Source organism: Falco biarmicus, chromosome 6 (assembly GCF_023638135.1).
Source record: "Falco biarmicus isolate bFalBia1 chromosome 6, bFalBia1.pri, whole genome shotgun sequence".
Lineage (NCBI taxonomy): Eukaryota > Metazoa > Chordata > Aves > Falconiformes > Falconidae > Falco > Falco biarmicus.
The window spans coordinates 39046748-39067159 of NC_079293.1; the positions used below are offsets into that span (position 1 = coordinate 39046748).

Sequence of the window (20412 nt, forward strand, 5' to 3'; positions counted from 1 at the left end):
TCTCTCTATAAAAATCACTGTAATTAGATGCTTTTGATTTCTTTTTGGTACATATAATTTTCTCAGTGCTCCCTAACACATAACATTCACAGGAAAAAAATATCTGCAGTGATAGTTTGTATGATAGGCAGCAGCCCCATTTGCCTGGCACCACCTCATTAAAAGCTCCCTATTTAAGATGAACTGCTGACACGTCAGAGAGCATCATCCCCTCTCCCCAGGGGAAGCTGGTGATTGGGAAGGAGTTAAGGAAGTGGCATGGTAGCATCACCACGGGAAAGACACACGTTGTGTCACTGTGTAAATAATCCCTTCATGGAGAATGCCACTCGCCAGGCCTTATTTACTATTGCTGTGTAGTGCCATACTGAGACAGCAGAGTACCGAGCCAGAGTAGCCTGAGTCAGAGCTACAGCGGGAAAATCCACTCTGCAAAACAAAACCTTTCCTAGGCCAGAAGCAGAATATATTTATCATAATGCAAAACACGTCAACCCTTTTCCTTTTGCTGGCCATCTGCAACTAATTGGAGGACATCTTGTAGAGATAATTAGACACCTAGCAGTGCAAAGTAGTTCTTTGGTGGTGTTGTAAATGCACTTGAACAGATTTGGAATTTCACTTTTTTCTGAGTTCGGTGACTAGGCATGTCACTCCGAGGTGCTTTTGGAAGTCCCTTCAGACATCTCTCTGCACCTGTAGGCATCTAACTGGCTTTGTAAATCAAATGACTGAACCTGCAGAAGAAGAGAATTTTCTTGTAACCTATTCCCTCTTCTTCCATGTCCTCTGTAAAAATGAAATGCTAATAATCAACTCTAAATCTATTTTAAACATGCCTTCAGGCTTCTAAATGCAATATTTAAGAATTCAGACTTCTATCTCCACTTCTGAGAGCATTTCAATACCATGCAACAGAAAACTTTGTAGACAGCCAGATTTCCTGCAAACTGAGTCTACCCTGAAACTAGTAGCCATCTACCTGGGTCTGTGCAGGTAGATGTTGGTTTAGCAGATCTTTGTATCATATTCTATTGCATGTACATACTCCGAAGTACTTGTAAAATTTTACTCTTAGACTTTTTTTCCATCTCATTCCCAAGTGAAAAAAAGTATAAAGTTATGAAATATGAGTAAGTATATTGCTCATTCTTCCAAATGCTTTATAAGATTCTGGTAGAAAGAACAGAGATGGAAAAAAAAGAGTGTTTCTCCTCTGATGGACCTCTAATGTGTTTCAGATTCTTCTGCTAGAATATTGATCCCCCTGACTACAGCAGGCTTAATGATTTTTAATAGCAAAGGGAACTGGCATTGCTGATCACAGTTACAAGCTTCACATGGGTATAAATGTAACAGTGAGGTCAGAAGCAAAGGAAAATCAGATCAAACTATTTCAGTCACATCAGTATCTAGAGAAAATAAGCCTAAGTAAAAGAATGATGCCAGAGCAGATGGGAGGGATTTCTGTGGATGGAAGAAAGTCTGCAATGGAAGCCTAAACAGATTAAGAGCTCTCATTTGGAAAACAAAGGAAATGCTACAGTTCAGAGTTCTTGGTGAATCAGATTTTTCAAAATCTGCCAGAGATTTGATGCTATTAGCGTATTACAAACATTTTTCTCTACTTAAAGCCATTGTGCTGGTTTCAAGCTTGGATCCGTACTTGTAGTGAAGTTTTTGAAGCTGGATTTTCAGATTTCCTTCTTACTAATGCCAGATTAAGTAAATTTGCAAAGGACCTGATTGCATCCTCCTTTTTCTAAAGATTTCTCTATTTATATTCACTCCTTAACTTCAGGGGAGATTACTGGTGGATAATAGCCGAGTAGACACTGCTGCTACTATGGTCTATTCTAACCCCAAATCAATTACTGCCCCAGACATTGCAGAGGTGGGTGGCATAGGTGCCAGCTTCAACAGCTTGATGTCAACTTCTTCCTTCTCCAGGTCAAAAAAATACCTAACTGGTTAAGTCTTACGGATTTTTAGTCCTTCCATGCTGTTAGAGCCAGAGTGAACAACTAGGTAAAAGGAAATTTCTCTCTCCCTTGAAGAACTAAAATATACAGTAGACATAGTCCCAAATGACAAGTCCAATTTTGCAGATGCCAATATCACAGTGGAATTTGGATCTTGAAACACATGTGAATTTCATGACTTTTTCCTATCTCTGTAATGTAGTAACCAACTATTTGGCTCCAAGTATTCAACAGCTGTGAGCAAAGCCAAATTTTGCAGTCTGTCTGCCTCTGGGATACAGGTTAGCTTACATTAGAGTCCTAGTAAATCCTACAGCTCATATATAATTCTGGTAATTATGAAGCACTGAAAGTACATCTAGATCAGCATGTTTTGGTATGTGCAGACTGGGGAGAAGCTGCATTTTAAATAGCTATAAAAATGCAATACCAGCAGAGAAGTGATGTCAACATGCTGTAATAAATAGTAGTCATTAACTCATGAGAGCTGTTTTTAGCAGGCCTGTGTAATCAGAATTGCTATATACGTCTATTTATTTGCTCATAACAGTGAGTGACATAGTCATCAAAAGTTGTATGAATTCCACACTTGCTTCATAATTTCTTTACACTTCATTTTCCTCTTTCATTGATGTTCACAGTCTTAGTTTGGTTGGGTTTAGGTGGTTGGTGTAAGTATATCATGCTAATCTAAAGGCAGGAGGTTACACAGCAGTATTTAGGTGGCTCCACCACATTTTCTCCATAACCTATATTATGCTTACATCACGAGTTTAGTGCTGAGTGCAGAGTCAGTAACCAAAAAAAATGTAGTCATCTAAGTGCATCTAAGATGCAGCGTGGTACACTCTTTTGCATTTCTTTTAGAGAAAACAGGAATCCCAAACACATGTAGTTTTATTTATTGAAACAGGAAAAGGGGGGGAAAAAAAAGGAAGAAAAAAGATCAGTCCAAAGGTCATCAAATCTCCTTGCCAGTTAAGCTGACTGCAGATCTAGAGCGATTTGCTTAGATTTGTTTCTCCTTAACCATAGAAAATCACTAAAGTGACTTTCCTCTGAAGTGAAACAGACCGTGAAACTTTCAGGGGAGGTATTATGTCTATTTTTGTCTGTCTGGGAGGTACCTAGTGTCTGGTGGAACACGGATAAATATATCAGTATTTTAATAGGCAAGTCAGTGGAAAGTTTGCTGGATAACCTCAGATTCCTTGGTCCTGAGCCTGCCAGCTTGTCATCACTAGCAGGTACCCATGCACTGTTCATCCAGACTTTCCTCCCTCTGCCTGCACGAGAACATGGTACAGGAGTCAGGCCCCAGGGTATGTGAACAGATCTCCAGGTCAGACTCACTGGTAAATGCATCCCCTTTAAATTTAACTTTGAAATTTAGCAGAAGTTACCTGCTGCTGGAGCAGAGCAGTAACAGGACTCTGCAAGGGAGAGGATGGGCTGAATGGGTATGGATCAGATGCCGAGGTCCTGTCTCAGTTCTCATTCAGTCCCTAGTCATGCAAACTCATCTTGATTTTGCTGGGTGGCTGTCACAGTGTGGTTTGTATGGATGAGAGTATGGCTTTATCACGTGTCACACTTGGGGGGCATCAGGGAGAACATGACATGATGTAAAAAGACCTCATTAAAAAACCCGTTACCCAGCTGAAGGGAAATGGCAGTGATAACTGGGCTTCCATAAGCCTTTAACTGTCTGCTCTTCCCCAAAATGGCTTATCAAATTATCTATGAAGAGCATATCTCTTGCCTCTGCAAGATCATACTAATGATTCTGGAAGATACTTTCCAATATTTTATTGAGAAAATATCTCTGACTTCAGTGTCCCCTAAAATTTTCATTCCTGAATGGTATGTAATGAAGCTGTTCAATATACTCAACTAATCCGTAGGATGGAAACATGAAGATTTTAATACCAGCATCAGACAAGCATTGCATAAATTTATTGCTAGCATAGTTAAAGTTTTATTAATAAAATAGAAAAACAAATCTATGGATTTCTGTCTTACTAACATGCCTGCATATAATTGCCTGCAGTACCTGAGTAGGACTATTAAACCCTGTGGGACCATGTGCTATTTTGCTGTTCATGGTTTAAGATAGCATATAAACAAATTAGAAAAAGTCTATAGCAGAAAATATGCAAGAATTACAAGGCAAAATCTATCAAGAGAGCTACAAATATATATGATGTAAGACAGACGAGTCCAGTGGGATGCAATCAAATCTATAAATATCTGTAAGGTGATATAAATGATGGATGGCAACCATTTGGCTGCTAAAGGCAGAATGTCTTGAAGCTAAAAAAGGGAGTTTCAGAAAAAAAAAAGTCTGATGGTGACAGCAGTTGGTAAAACAGACTCTTCAAGGAGGTGACCAAGACGTCCTCCCCCTCACACACAAAACAGCCTGATCTGTCATATTAATGGAAATACAGCCTTACAAAATATAGGGTCAGAGGTATAAGACCTGTCCTTACTTTGATAAACCACAGAAAACACCATGTTCTCCCATGAAATTTGCTTTATAAAGCTGGGATTCAGGAAATCCTGTTGTCCAGACACTTCAGTAAAAGACGTTTTCCACTGTCTGAAGGATACTTGAGCTGGTAGTATGGCACCAGAGTCAGTGGGCTATAGGTCGCCATGTAGGAGATACACGCTTCAGAGCAGAGTTAGGCACAAATCTCTGTGCTTCTTTGGATCTGCATAGGGAGGGCTGTTCTCCAGAGCACTCTGCAAATAAAGCAGCATGAAGAGCCCTAGACTACAACTGGGATACATGGTGGATACAGCAAGAATGATTACAAACAGTAGGGATGGGTGTCATCTAGATATGATGGAAAGATTAAATTATTTATAGTAAAATGGATGAGGTAGCGAAGGAGTGGTGGAGAAAATTGTCTATGAGGATCTTATGTCTGGTTGTGAGAGTATTTTTGAAGGCTTTCTTGGTTTTTCCATTTCAAACAACTTTATCCAAGGCCCAACTTCCACACTGCAACACAGCCACTGTGTACAATTTCACTCACCACAGCAGGAGGCAATGTAGCATATTTTACATGCTGTCCTCAGTTTTAAAGATTTGGGTTTAGTCAAATACCTGCAAAACTTCAGTGAGTCTTACTTTTCTGTTGTTCTCATTTGAGTGTGTTCGGATTTCTGCCCATAGAAATAAGTCAGTCCTCCAAAGGAGGCACTGCTTGAACAGGCAGGAGCCTGCAGCTACCGCTTCAGAAAGGATGGGCCAGTACAGCGTACTGGGCTCTGCTTGAAGGACTTGGGAGAAGAAGGCAAGGCAGAGGGCCAGGAGTGCCTTGAGCACTTCTGTAAGCAGCAAGGTTCTTTGTAGGAGTGAGAGCCATTGCTGGCTGGTGACTTTTTGGGTAAATGGGATTAAGCATTGCTTAAGTTTTAACAAAATAACAGAGGAGGCAGACAGGAATACAGAAATGTGTGCAGACCATCTCTTAAACTCAGCTTCAGAGCAAATCTTAGATGTGCAGTGGCTGTACATCCCCTCTGGCATATGGATTCCTGCAGCCTCCTTCCCATTTGGTCATGAATCTCTCAGTACCTCTCTCCTTGGTGTGGCTGAGCCTCTGAAGAATGTGAGATGATGGTATTTCTCACTGCTAACTAGACCTTTTCTGAGACCTAGGATCAGGCAGTTTTCCTACAGCTTAGTAATATCTTGTTTCTCTTCTCTAGCTTGCTTGCCAAATACCTAAGTATTTTGGACAGAATTTGGTCCTTTGTGGCTCTGTTTCTCTTTTGTGGCCATTTAAACTGTGTTTCTTGTATTTGTCTTCCATATTGATGTAATAATTTTTCCCTTTTATAGGATCTGAATCTGATATACTGGTTTCCATCCCCTGAAGCTTTTTCTGAAAGAAGGTGGGAGTAGCACTGCAGTCATTTTATGGACTGAAAACTCATCAGTCTGAACCAAGGACGTGTGCTAGGGCTGAGCAGAGCAGGCTAAAAGGCAGTGCAGAGCCTTTCCCACCAAGCTATTCTGCCTCCAAAACTGCAGACGTCTCTCTAAAATGAGCTTTTATGCTACCCAGGTGCTATTGAAACAGATTTGTTAATGTTTCTGCATTGCTTAGAAAACGTGTGCTACTGTATAAACACTAATTAATAAGTACTGCAGTTCCAGCTGACAGTTTAGGAGTACAAAGTCAGCAAACAGTTGCAGAGAGTGGGCATGCTCTGTGTGCGGAAAGTTTAATGTCTTACCTGCACGGTTTGATCTGATGGCCAGTCCTTATTTCAGAAAAGTATTGCTAATTAGGCCCGTTTCTCTTAATAGTCATTTCACTATTTTTCTAGAAGATTTAAGCATGGATAGGGGGAATGAATTTCTGGAGCTAATCAAAACTAATAGCCCAGCAAATAGTCCCTCAGAAACTATTAGGCTTGGAATAGTTCTCCTTGGAGACATCTTAAATGCAAAATTATACCATATCCTTTTAAATAATATTAGCCTTTCTGCAATAATTTTCATCCTGCTTGAGTAATTTGACATCGAAAAAGGAACGAAATTAAAACAGATGCTTGGCATGAATAGGGCTTATTTTTAGATAAGGAAATATTACTGAAGGGGAAACCTGTACATTTTCCAGTGGCACAGAACTGCAGAACTCTATCTCTGACACTTTCATTGGAATTAATATTGTAGATGCAACTGTCATGTTAAAATCTGTGCATGCTGTTGCACCTCCTTGCTTCAGAAGAGATGCAAATCCCACCTATAGTCAGTTCTACCAGTGGTGCCCTGAATTTTCAAATATATCATAGATATGGCATAGACTTAATGTACAAAGGGACGCAAAATTAATTCTCCCTTTGCACATCCCTCCCCACCCAGAAAAGGAAAGTATGGCTACAGGGACATCGCACCACACTGTATTATATGAATCTCTTCTTAAATGTGATTAACCCATGCTTGCACTCTGGATAGGCTTTAGAAAAAAACTTTGAAGTATGTAATAGAAAACGAAGCAGCTTTAAAAAGTGTATAAAGCTCTCTTCCTCCTCCATGTTTTTTTTCCACAAAGTCATCGTAAGTTCTCTGGCTCTGGTCAAAAGGAGCTTTACCTACGCCTGCTGCCTAAACACACTGGCAGCCTTGGCTGTGGCCGTTTAAGGTATCGCAGTGCCCAGGTGTCTGCCCTGACCTTCTGCTGGACTTTCTGTTGCTGTAGCCAGAGCAGCAGATTAGGGCTGTATCAGTAGGTCAGCTGCCAGTTTACACTCTTGTATCTCAGTTTCAGCTGTCAGGAAGGGTCACTTGGGGCAGTTGAAGACAAGGCAGATGCTGGTCCCATTTGGGACCAGGAGCAAAAAGAGCCCTTATGCCCCTCCGCAGCGTGACCCGTTAGAGCTCCTCAGTCAGAGCCCCACAACCTACTTTGTATCCATGCCCATGCTGCAGGGTGTACCTTTAATGCTTCCCGATGTTTGTGGTTCTGGCTGTGGAATAAATCCACTAAAACAAAATGAAGGCTTGTTGCTGCAGTCCGTGGTAGTGGCACATACCACAACATCAGGGGTTAAACCACAGCACCAGGATCAGGCACACTTAGCTTTGCCAAGAAGGGAGATGGCTACTGTTGCCCTTCAGGGCAAAAAATCAAGTCAGACCCAAGGAAATGTTTGACTGCAGTCTTTTTTGTTCATTGAAGATGCACAAAGTCCTTTCTCCCCAGCACAGGGAGACCCAACGACAGGCCGCAGTCTCCTCACTGCTAGCTCCAGCGTAGCCTGGCCAGAGCCCCATCCTTTCTCGTCAGGCCTGTATCATTGCTCTTCCCATCAGTGCATATCCTGTTTCTTTTCTGCCTTCTTTCTCACTCTGTTGCTTTTCTCTCAACCTTTCTTTTAGGCTGTTCATTTTCCAGACAGCAAAGGCAGTTAAATTGTCACCTCCTACCTCTTGCCTTTTTCCAGTCTCACAACTGTAGTGATGGAGAACTCCATGTGAGAAGCACAGCCGTCTTCCTCATGCAAGGTCACCCAGGTTAATTTTGGCTGCTTGAAAGTGCAATTTGTATTAACAGGGCTAATTCTGTGAAAGCAGATTAGGGAGTGCTCACACATACCGTTTCTTTGGCAGGGCTGTGAAGGCTGTAAGTCCCAGCTGGTGGATGGTATCAAACAGCTGAGAACTGTAACATCTGCTAATGGAATAACTAAATCCAGAAGAAAATTATCTACACAGTCAGAGGGCATATGAATACCTTCACAAAGCTGCAACAAGCAGATATAAATATATACTGTCTATATAGTTGGTACACCGATTTCAGCAAGGCTTTACCCACACAGAACTGGACTGATACACTCCTTCATACTCATCAGTCCACTCTGGCAAGGGTAAAAACATTGAAAACTCTCTAGTAAGGGAGAATCTGGTGGGGTTTTTTCCCATGCAAAAGACTTGTAAAAAGACCTGTAAAAACTGGCCAAATGCATTAATCAGGATTTTGAAAATATTCTCTTCTGATCCTTTCTCCCTTGATAGAGGAGTTCAGTATTGCCCTGTGATGGAGCTCAACTCATTTTAAAAATATCATGAGGTTCTTACCCTAAATTCTGCAGAAGAAAAGGCACCTTTTCTTTCAGATAGTGAAATACGCAAAGGATGTGATAGTCAAAGAACACACAAGTCCCCTATTAGAACAAAGGACACTACTGCATGTGTTGGAACCATTTTACTCTGGAATTGTTTCGTCTACTGATGAGTTTCTAAGCAATCCCTGGGTGTCCAATACATAGAGAAAAGTCTATTTTGTTGTATGGCTCAGTTTCTTATTTTTCTGAAGGACAGCAGAATACGTCTGTGCTTCATGGCTCTTATGTGCCAAAGTACAACAGAACTCGTTACCTTTTCAGTTAAGTTAATTATACAATATGATGGCTTTCTGGGTTGGTGCGTTTCATCACACATCTACAGAGATAAACAGAAAAGTAGCATAATTACATACTAAACCTCCGCACTAGTAGCAGAGAAAATCTTCCCTTCATTCTGTAACAGAGGATGTTTGTGTATACATTTTAGTTGAGTTCAACTCAGAATGAGCTTGCTAAAGAAAAGACAGCGTTCCTTGCACAGGAAAAGCTGCAGGAGGTTCACAGGCTGTCACAGAGAGGAACAGGGAAGAGTCTGTCTTCAGGCAAAACACAATGTCTCAGAGGAAACAGTGACCAGGATAGCAAATGCTCTTTGTTACTACATGAAATATTTAGACATTGCATAGTTTTGCTCAGCCTTTAATGAGGGTTTAGGAGTGTCATTGCCTATCTAAAATTCAGAAAGACATATTTATCTTGCCAGCATCCAGCAGTAGAGCTTGAAAGCTACTAGATAGCAAAAAAATTAACTGATAGTATTCATTCTGAGCAAGAGCAGACACTGTGTCACATGCTGTGGCCATGTGTGGTCTCAGGTAGGAAGTCTGAGGAGAGTATGGCAGTTCCTGTATCCAAATCTGTAACATTTAATGGTTTTTTCTGGTTTTAGCATTGTAGATTCCAGTATATAGGTAGGAAAGAATCCAGAGCCTTTGGTCCTCATTGAAGAAGGGTAGCCAACAACAGGCTATCCTTGTGGGGTCTCTCTGGGCAAATGGGTCCTAAGATTAATTTGAGGACCATACCTAACTGCTACATCCGTTGAGTGGGAAGTGCCACATATGCTGTGGTCTGGTCTACACAATCTACACTGACTGAATTCTGCGGACAAACCTAAAACCTCTCCATACACAGGCTGTCAATAGAGTTGATCTTCAAAAATTAGAGCTAATTAAACTCCAAAGCAGGAACAGTAACACCGAAATGGAGAGCCAAGTGCCTGGTATGGATGTCTGCTCTGGTAATGGCTCACTGCCAGTCAAAGCCCTCTGGAAAGCGCATTTCTTTCCCCACCCGAGGAGATCCTGGGGGGGGGGGGGGGGGGGGGGGCACCAGCACTCAATGCAGTGGCAGCATAGCCCCGAGGAGCCAGCAGATGATTGCCAGGTGCCCCCTGAAAAGGACTAGCAAGAAGAGCACCTTGGTGTGTTTCCAGGAGGCAGAGTACAACCTCAAGATAGACTTTGTAATGTCTCCCTCACCTTCTCTGACAATTTCTAAGTCTGACTTGGTGAACGCTTTTCAAATTACAGTCGTGGCTGCTTCATATATCTTGGCATTGACCCATCCAGGAAGGGAGATGTGTGTGTAGATAAGCATGTAGGATTGTGGACCAGGTGTTCCACGGTGATTTTGGACTCTTGTGCCCAGAAGCGTGTGTGTTGCTGTCTGGAGAAGCACGTGGTTACTGCACAAGCGTGGCAGAAGCCCTGTGCTTTTGCCAGGAGGCCAAGCAGTCTGGGCAGCTGGCTGGCGAGAGCAGAGGGAGCCATGCTGGGGCTGCATCCATCCTGCCTCCCTCCTGCTGTGTCTGCACAAGGTGCTCAGAGCATGCTTTTCCTCCGTGTTATATACAGAAACACACTGAAAATCAGAAAGTACAGCTGCACAAAAAGTGCTTATAACACCTGTCTAGTGAAACCACTCCTTTTCACTTACAAAATCATTTAATCTGATACTTGTTGAGAACATCAGAACTACTTGTGAATATCGCTGGGAGCCCATGGTGCATCTTCCTTAGCTCCTGTGTTCAGTAAGGAGCCCTGGGCCTGCATTTTACTGCAGATCATTTTGGCACTAGGCTGGGGCAAGATTTGCAGATGTTCTGGGGATGCAGCACCTCGTGTTGTGATGAGAACACCTCGGGGCACAACAGGAGGCAGCAACCACCAGCCGAACCATACTGACATGGCAGCTTCCCTCTTTGGAAAGTCTGGTGTGCGTTTTAACAACACACCAAAACATTTTCTGAAGGCTCCTGGAAGACCAGGAGAATGGGGTATGACCAGAAGAATGGGGTAAGGAGCTTCTGTGGCCATTGCAGCACGTGACTAATGCAAGTGTGCGTACTGCAGCCAGTCGAACTGAAGAGAGATTTCTGCTAAAGTCAGAGCAGCTACCTCCTTTGCTACTTTATTAGTCGTGGGCCAAGGGTAAGCCACAGGGACACTGAAAAGAGGTACCGTCAGGGTGACAGTCTCCCACCGTGGAGGGAAAAAAATTGTTCTGGTCTGCCCAACCAGACCGCTGAGAGGAATTTAGCAGGTCCCTTCACAGCTCTGTAAATGGCTTGTTGTGTGGTTTGGAGCAGCTTGTCCATTTAATCACTGTATTGCAGCTTGTGCACACATTAAAGCAAAAAGCATGCATATTTAGGAGGACTGTCTTGTGATTTATATAGCATATTGTGAATTAGAAGCATTACACATCATCTGCTGCTGTTGCTACCAAATCAGTAGCAGACTGCTTCAGGTTATGTTATTTCGAGGTTTTTGTCAATAGCTGAGAATATTTTTGGTTTGCATTTTTTGCAGGCCATATATATACATTTCTAGTCCTGCATTATTAATAGTTACTTAAAATTTTCCACAGCTCTGGATATTTCCTTTGACAGGAAAATACAAGAAAAAAGGAATCTGGAATATACTGCTTGCTACAGTGCCGTAGTGACAGTAGTACTTTACATATTGGTAGTAATACTTGCTGCAGTAAATTGTGCTGGTTTGTACAAGGCAGGCAGATCCTAACAGGCGCACATGTGCGTAACTCCATTAACTTTACAAGAGCTATATTAGTTTAGCCAAGGAAGTGGCCCTGAGGATGTTTTTATATGTTAGAGTTATTGGCTGAGTGGGACACATTCAGTCACTGTGGTTGTATTTATGAGGAGTCATTCAATCAGGGTTTCACTGGCTTTTTCAGAATGTCTTGACTAAACAGGGAGAACAACAGTATTCTAAGGAGAAAATGCTAGTAGAATTTTTTCCACTCACCTGTTTTTGAGGTTTTTCTTTTGTTTATTCAAATGTAGACAACAGCCATCTACCTGCATCAGCCCCCTGTTGCACTTTCACTTGTCACGCTGCTATTAATTCAAAATCAAAACACTGATATGGCTTCAAATGCATACCTCAACCATGGACAACTGCATTGCAACGTCATTATCACTGCAAATGCATGCCAGTCATGGCAACTATGAAACCTCTGAGGATGGCACTTCTCATCAGTGCTCCTATTACCTGTATTTGGGATGTCAATCAAAGAGCTTTGATCATTTGCCTAGTTGAGAGTACTGATTAATGTTTCTCCCTTCACAGATTTAAATGATAAATATGAAACAAAAATTAGCTATAAAATAATCCAAGCGAGGTCTCAGTATTTTGGAATCTCAAATGCAACTGCACAGGGAACGGCAAAAGACTCATTCTACTGAAAACTCATAGGAGTACAGTATTTTGGCATGATTTCTTACTGCTGTTCTCTAGCATTTGAGAAGTGCCATCCGAAGAGCAGCCTTTCCATGCAGTAATGCTCTCTAAGCAAGAGGTGTCATGTTTTTCTGAGATCTGCTGCTATAAAACTATAAAGTTTTAATGTCTCACTATATTCTTTGCTAAAGCAAAAGATGATGAATACAAAGAAGTGATATATAAAACAGATTTCTCTTTAGCTTAGGAATGGGAAGAGTTTGGTTACGTGGCCAAATGCCATCCCTGGCCGCTCTCTTGTTCATCACAACAGCATGGCCTGAAGAGCCAAGTGATACCAATAGCTTCAACTCAGATCTTCTCTGACAGTAAATGTCTACACATTTTCATTTCTGACAAACCCACCCGATAAGTCATTTCCATTAATTTATCAGCAGATGTATGAGCATATGCCAATATTATGAACATATCCATTTTTTACATCAAAGAGGTCATTTTAAAACTGTTAGTATTTTAAAACTCTCCAGGTTGTTTGATTTATAAATGACGCTTCTTTTAACTGCCATTATTTATGGGCAAACAAAACTATAGGCATCAAAAAGAGGGCCTACGCCTCCAGAATCTAAATTATTGCTCTATCTGGTTTTAGCATATAATCAGCTTGGCTGTCATTTGCACAGGGTTTGAGCTGTTCTTTCCTACAGTTATGATTAATAGAAGATTTTTAAATATTGATTTGTTTAAACTATAGAAATTGCTTGGTTTGTGTTTAGTGCTGCTAGCTGATATCTTACTATACTGTGCTTCATTTATTCCAGATAATTGATAAGAGCAAGAGAGATCCCTCTGAAGAAATTGAGATCCTCTTGCGATATGGACAGCATCCAAACATCATTACCCTTAAAGATGTGAGTAGTCTTTGAGCACTTCAGCATTAAAAGATTTTCACCTTATGGTCAGGGTCACCTTCTAGTTCATGTCTGGAAAATTCTTCGCTTGAAGGTCAGAGCTAAAACCAGACCCATTGAAATAAAGGGGGAAAAAAGTGACTTAAATTGCTGGATAGCAGTTGAAAGACCAGTCAGGTTATAGATTCTTCAGTTACTGTCTAACCAACTATAATAAAACCAAAGGGGTACAGTGCTGGAGAACAACAAAATGTGTTTGGTTTTGCAGCACTTTTCAGAAGCGAGATCTCCCTGGCTGGGTGTTTGGGAGCAAGCCTCTGCGCACACAGTGTGCTGGTGGGCAGGGGACACGCTTTCACGAGCAGCACCCGCTCCCATGCAGCTTGTGGTATCTGCATTGTTGGGAAGAGGACAGCTCACAAAGTCTCTAGGGTTTCTTTCCCCTGACAGTGTTTTAATGCCAGGGAGCCTGGCACATTCTACTGAAGCAGCCTGAGAAGATACGAAGGCATCTTTCTTCAGCATTTCATACGAAGAACAGCCTTTGCAATGCTTGGGTGCAGTAACAACCTTTAGTCAGAGATGCTTTACTTACGCTGCCTGCAGCCTCACCTAGGATTGTCCACATCATGCCAGATTCAGAGTTTACAGAACAAAATCCTCCTGGTGTCAGTGGCCAGTATGTTATGGTTCAGACCTTAGAGAAGTGTACAAAAAATTTCTAATCGCATGCCCTTAGGAAAGTCTCACCTAATTCATTTCCTGTTAAAAGAGTATCTTAAAATCAATGCAAAAGAGGTATCATATTCCTTTCCAAAAACATTTAGCATTGATGACTATAACACCGCCTGTTATTGCAGTCTAGATAAAGGATTATGACATGAAAGGGGCTGTCTTCCAATTTAGACAAAAAATATCTCACCCCTTGCAATTGACGCTGAAGGTAAATACATCTTGTGGCTGATGTCAACAATATATTCACCAGAATTGCAAATATAAACTATATAATGTCATTGGAAGAGGTCTTGGCCAACAGAATAATACAGTTCATTTAGCTGATCATGACTCAAAGGGAAATATTGATATTTGAAATGGCAAATGTTACCATTTAGAAGTGGAAAGAGAAAACACTACTGAGAAGGAGGCTTGAGTGAAAGCCAGCAGACATTTCAGGCTGTGTGAGGTGGTGCTGCTTTCAGCAGCTTAGTCTACTCTGCTGACAAGATAGCAGATCAGGAAAGCTACATTTCTGTGTGGACAAATCAGTGAGTTGCTACAGATACAAGAAAAAAGTAATGGTAAAGTAATTTTATAAAGTTGCCTTTTTTGTTGTTACGTGTAATAAGCACATTTCCCGCACATTAGCTGACATTTTCTTCTTCCAACATCTCACATAAGCAAGCCAACACTGTGATTAAAGGACCAACCTTTACCAAGTTAACGAGTCCAAAATAAACATTTATTCTACTGCTCTTCCAGGTCTATGATGATGGGAAATACGTGTACCTTGTGATGGAGCTGATGCGGGGAGGTGAGCTCCTGGACCGCATTCTTCGGCAGAAGTGTTTCTCAGAGCGGGAGGCCAGTGCGGTGCTGTGCACCATCACCAGGACTGTGGACTACCTGCACTCTCAGGGTGTAAGCACTGCTTTATTGGCTGTCTGCTCAACCTTGTTAAAATCTGACTTACAGAAAAAGCAAATAGCTGTGATTTGTCTTCTCTGAAATCTATATACCTTTTTCTCCCCCCCCAAAAAAAATCTTTCTCCATATTTATAATTCCATTTGGTTTGTGAAATAGGTTCACGGGCTCTTCACTCCTTTCCCAACTGAACTGCAGTATGTTGAAGGGTTATCTTCACTCCCAAACTACACTGATTTTCAAGTTCACGTACCTTGATGAGATACTGCTTTTTTACTTTTTATCACAGTCACTGTTGCAGTACCTGATCTTTTAACAGAATTCCAAATAGGGTAGCTGAATCAGCAGATAGGTAATAAAATCAAATGGTCAGCTTTCCAAATGAAGTGACAGTCTGAGCAGCTGATGGGAAAGGATTCTGACATGCTGTTAAAGAGCTGGCTTTTAAAATCTAAGCTCTCTATATATGGTAGTTTGAAAATCTCTCCTTTCCCACTTTTCACAGACAAGCACTTTGGATGACTAGTCAAGTATCTGCTGCTTTTTCTGTTTCACGGTTAAAACAAGTGCATTTTGTGCTTAGGCTTTTATGTTTTCATGATAGTTTTTCAGTCTTGCTATAAAAAATAAAGGTTGCTATCCCACAACGGAAATGCAGCATGTCTGGTAAAACACAGCCACTTGAAGTTGTGTGCCTACAGAAAGGACTTTTGTGAATACGTTTGGAAATTAGGGAAAAAAGAAACCTTCCTTTTGTGTGTGAGCCACTCATGTGGACAGTTGCAGGAAGACCCTTACACACTTTCTTCTTTGCCTCTCAACTGAATGTTTTAGGGCTTTCAGGTTCCAGGAGACTCTGACACTGAGGTGTTTGTACAGCAACGCCCTCTGACTGCCCCTGGGAAAGGTGTCCCTCCTTAGAGTAGCAGTCTCCATCTTAACACACCAGCAGAGGCTGTCAGACACGTTCTTTCTGATTTAGCAGGCTTTAACCTTTTTTTCCCCTTCATTTGCCCAAGGCTTTTTAAAGCAACTTTTCTCCAAAACTTAAATATGAGCTCTTGACCTACCTCAACCAGCAGACCAGAAATGGCAGCCAAGCCTGGATGCTCCCTGACCTCCTCTCCTCACCTGTTACTCACTGCTTTCTTGCTAAGGTGGTGCACCGAGATCTCAAGCCAAGTAATATCCTCTACATGGATGAGTCAGGAAACCCAGACTCCATCAGGATCTGTGACTTTGGGTTTGCCAAGCAACTGAGAGCAGAGAACGGGCTGCTCATGACTCCCTGCTACACGGCCAACTTTGTCGCCCCTGAGGTAGGATCGCATTTCAAAGCTGTGAGTAACACACATGTCCAAGAAGCAGTTCTTCCTACTTCTCTCCCTTTTCCTCACTGCCTCTACAAGAGCAGCAAGGCAGGAACCAGGCTACCAGCACTTGCACAGCCTCTGTTACCATAACTTTCCTATTCCTGGTCTTGTCAGGGCAGTTGTTTTTCTCCTGACAGAAGGTGGTGTCTGTCTTGGACCAACATACACGATGCTTTGGCTCATAGTACGATAAATACCAGGTTTCTCTCTAGCTGCTTCTGCTTAGGCTGTTTCCCCTCTAGGGCACTGCATCAGAACAGGATAAAACTTAAGAGGGAAAACTTGAATAAGAATCAAAAGAAAAATCCATGCATTAAGTCCTTGCACGCTGAAGTCAGTGAGAGCTTTATTGTTGACTTCACTGAGCTATAGAAACAGCTCTCCTCTTGGGTTTTCCTACTACCAATCCCTCTTATTATGGGGGATGTAGGAAAGGGCCGTTTTCCTGTTTTTACAGATGGGGAAATGGAGGAAGACCAAACAGCTTGCCCCAAACGTGGAGAGGTGGCTCTGCATCACTGGCGAGAGCTGTTCCTTTCACGCAGCCCCATGGGAGTGGGTTTGGGTCCCACAGCTGTTTGAATTATTTGGGATGTTTGCTGTATTAGACCCTTGAGCTGTTTATAGCTGCTTCCTTCTGATGGAGGAGCAAGAGGTTAATTTCCTGGGTAATTGTCCATTTCTTGGAGCGATGCTTATCAGCAATTTTAGTATTTGCAATACACAACTCCAGATGTGTGTCTCCCTCTGCTTGTTACGGTCCTTACAAGAAAAATGCAGAACTATTGCCTTTCAATATTTCATCTGTCCTCTACTGCCAAATACCATTCTCTCAGTCGGTATCATTCTGCATTCTTTCCTTCCCCGTAACTCTCCTCCATCTAATGTTAATCTATATGGTATGTAACCAGGAAGAGGAAAATCGGATGATCTTTCTGTACAAGGTGCTTTCATGGTACCAAAAGTTAAAGGAATCACACCCTTCCAGCATCAGGAGAATTTCTTAAACTGAGACCACTGCCGAAGCAATATAAATTCAAAGCAGATTTTTTTCAGCAAAAAATCTTCCGTTGCCAAGACAGATTGGTTTGTTATTTTATTGCTGTTTGTTGGGTTTTCATTTTAGAAAGTGGAATGAGCAATTTAAATTTTATCAAAATACGTAAAAAAGTTCTGTGGCATCACAGCAGTTCAGTTTCTAAACCAAAAAATAATCATGTTCACGAGATTTAAAGCACTCAGATTTTCTCCAAGATACAATGCACTTAAAACAGGTGTAGCTACTTTGCATGATGGGCCATTTTGTTTTGTGTCTGTAATGACAAATGTTGCCAGCCCAACGCAGTTTCAGATCAGACTCTTCTGATCTGAACTGAGAGCAGAAATCACTCTGCCAGATATTTGTGATCAGTAAGACAGTTCCTGCTAGTGCAGGAAACGTTGGAGAGTAATTGAAACATTACCAGACCTGGCAGAGGGCTTACATAGAGCCTTAAGTGCTCTTACATTTTGGCCGTGATATAACGCTGCCCTCCAGCCTAGACTTGACTTCCACATTCCGTGAGCCCCGCTGCGACCTCTGCAGAAGGGCGACAGAAAGTCGGCTGAGCTGATGACACAAGAGGACAGTGGCAGAGGAAGGAGGGCATGTTTGCCCACTTGGACGTCCCTTTATTTTGGAAATATTTCGTTTGGGGGTTACATGAGACTCTCCCAGAGAAAGACGCAGCTGCCACCTAGTGCGAGCAGTGCTGCGTGCAGGAGCGCGGAGCGAGGCAGGGCCAGGAGGGAGAGGCAGCCTCCCCTTTCCCTACTGATGCAGCAGGGTCTTTTTGGATGAAGTGAAAATTTTTTATTCTGCAGTTCTCCTCCAAAATGCCTGAAGAACTACTGGTTTTGCATTTGAAATTATGAGACTGTTTACTAGCTTTCATACCCATACGCATCCCTGCTTGTGTCACAGCTGAGAAAATGCTATATTTGCAACATTGTTAATCCAATAAATCAAAGCCTGTAGAAGTAAAGGGGGTTGGGGTTGGATAAATATTTCAGCCATTATCAGAACTGGATGAACCCAGGGGAAGTTTGTGGCACTACCACGTGTGGCACTAAGAACCAGCTCATGCCTGTATTTCGGATCCCATCAAATTCTTGAGGTGACCTAAACCCCTTCATGGGTCATAAATCCATCAGCATCCATTAGAGCAGGACACCACTGCATCTTTGGCAAAGCTCTTTCCCTGACTGATTTATTTCTAAGACACATGCCTGTTACTGTTTGATAACATCTGCCCCATAGATTGAACACTAACCTTTTTGGCCAAGGTTTCCCACACTTGCTCCTGCCAGCTCAGTGTTCTCACTTTAATCACCAGAGACCTGCTGGACACATTTTCAAATAGCAGCAACATTAACCGATAACTCTTACTAGATCCTGTTGTTATCCATGGGGTGAAGTTGCTGTTGATAAAAGGTAACTGACAGCAAAGCTTCCCCAAGGCACTAGCATAGCGTGAATGTCCCTGATACCTGGCAGCGTTGTTGCAAACTGCACGATAACATGCAGCAACAGCTGCCCATCATTCGGGGGTTGTGTAATCACTTGCTTAATACCCTGCTCCACTAAATATCATCACTGCCCCATTTTTCTGTCATTTGCCTTGGACTTGGTTGTCCATGGTTATTGGAGGAAGACAGTAATGGCAATGAAAATGTAACTGTTCAAGAAGCAATGAGAATGGCTACACCAGCGGATAAATGTTGGGTATTCAGTCTCACAGGTGAAGCAAGAAACAACAGTTTTTCAAATAACAAAGAGCTTTATCCCATAAAAACTAATATTAATAGAGGGATGCAGGAACTAAAGAAACAGAACAAATAAAACAGCCAGAGAGCGTATATATGATGTGCAGGAAAGAGGGACAGAAGCACAATATTACCAGCTTTGTCAACAAGAGGAAATGCAGCTTCTTCTCTGGGGTTTTTTTTTTCCAGGTAGCAAATGTTCACTCAGCAGCATACCTGGCAGATGGTTTCCTTACCACTCATCATATGTAAAATCTGTCGAGACAACATTTTCTGAAACTGTTTTTTCCCAGCAGTGCTTGGTCTTTTCTGTGATAGACTTCAGATAGCTGAAATCACTCCTGGGTAAAAAGGCTGCAGGTCAGAGAAATACTTGCTGATTTTGTACGTTCCTTTTTCATGTGCTTTGCAAAAAATTAATATATCTACTGATCCATCAGAAGAGGACAAAATTCTCCTTGTGTGTCTGAACTGAATGAACAGAAGGGTAGTTTGCTTTTACCAGCAAGCGGAAAAGCTGGAGGTGGCCCCTGAGCTTTCCTGTGCCACAGAGAAACAAAGATCCTCCCCTAATCTCTGCCTCACCTAAGTCACCTAAGTGCTGCCTCACTTGGTGACTTCACTTTCACTTGGGCTTGCACTGCCTCCAATAGGCATTTCTTCTACTATTCACTTGGCATAAATGAAATCTAGATTTTACCCTTACTGCCATAGCTCACCATCCTGTACCAATAATGAACCTACTGATCAGATCTTTGCTGAGTACCATGGGTCTTGTTTTCCCCATCGGAAAAAGATCAAGTTTTAGCCTGTTATCTGTTATGTCCAGTCTAAATGTGGCTACTTTTCTGAATACAGAAGTAAGATAAGAATAAGCCTTTTAGCTTTCTTTGCAGTTGTCATACATCTTTATTAGTCTGACATGAGATATGTGTTAGTGTGCATCCATTTGTTGTATCAAGTCCAAACTGAGCTCAGACATGCTTATCACTGTCACTCAGCCCTATGCTTGTTGCATCCACAGTGTTCTGGGAGACCTTTATGTTAGGAGGATATGTATTAATGGGCTTTTTTTAAGAAACATTTTAAAACACTGAAATGTTGTTCTGCTTTGCTGTGTATTAGATGGTCAGAGAGGCTTCCACCAAACTGCACTCGTCTGCCTCACTGTGGAGGTGACAGATGTGCTGGACCTGGATGCTAACCAGCTCATTCTAGCCTGGGCTTCACCTTGCTCCACACCACTACTGAACAGTTTGATCCTGAGGCAGCCACATGTTCAAGCCAGTTATGCGGTTAAGCCCTGGAAATGTCAGCAGATATAGCCACTAATCGGTGCTTTTTGAA

General features: G+C 42.0%; 1 protein-coding gene across 3 annotated transcripts in view; it reads left to right on the forward strand.

Moving 5' to 3' along the window:
- RPS6KA2 (ribosomal protein S6 kinase A2) overlaps positions 1-20412 on the forward strand; it is a 321508-nt gene that overhangs the window by 289099 nt on the left and 11997 nt on the right. For all 3 annotated transcript variants that reach the window (XM_056344105.1, XM_056344107.1, XM_056344106.1), the window contains 3 exons: positions 13156-13245; positions 14725-14883; positions 16045-16206. In XM_056344105.1, coding sequence (XP_056200080.1) covers positions 13156-13245; positions 14725-14883; positions 16045-16206 — 411 coding nt within the window. The remainder of the gene's footprint in view (positions 1-13155; positions 13246-14724; positions 14884-16044; positions 16207-20412) is intronic.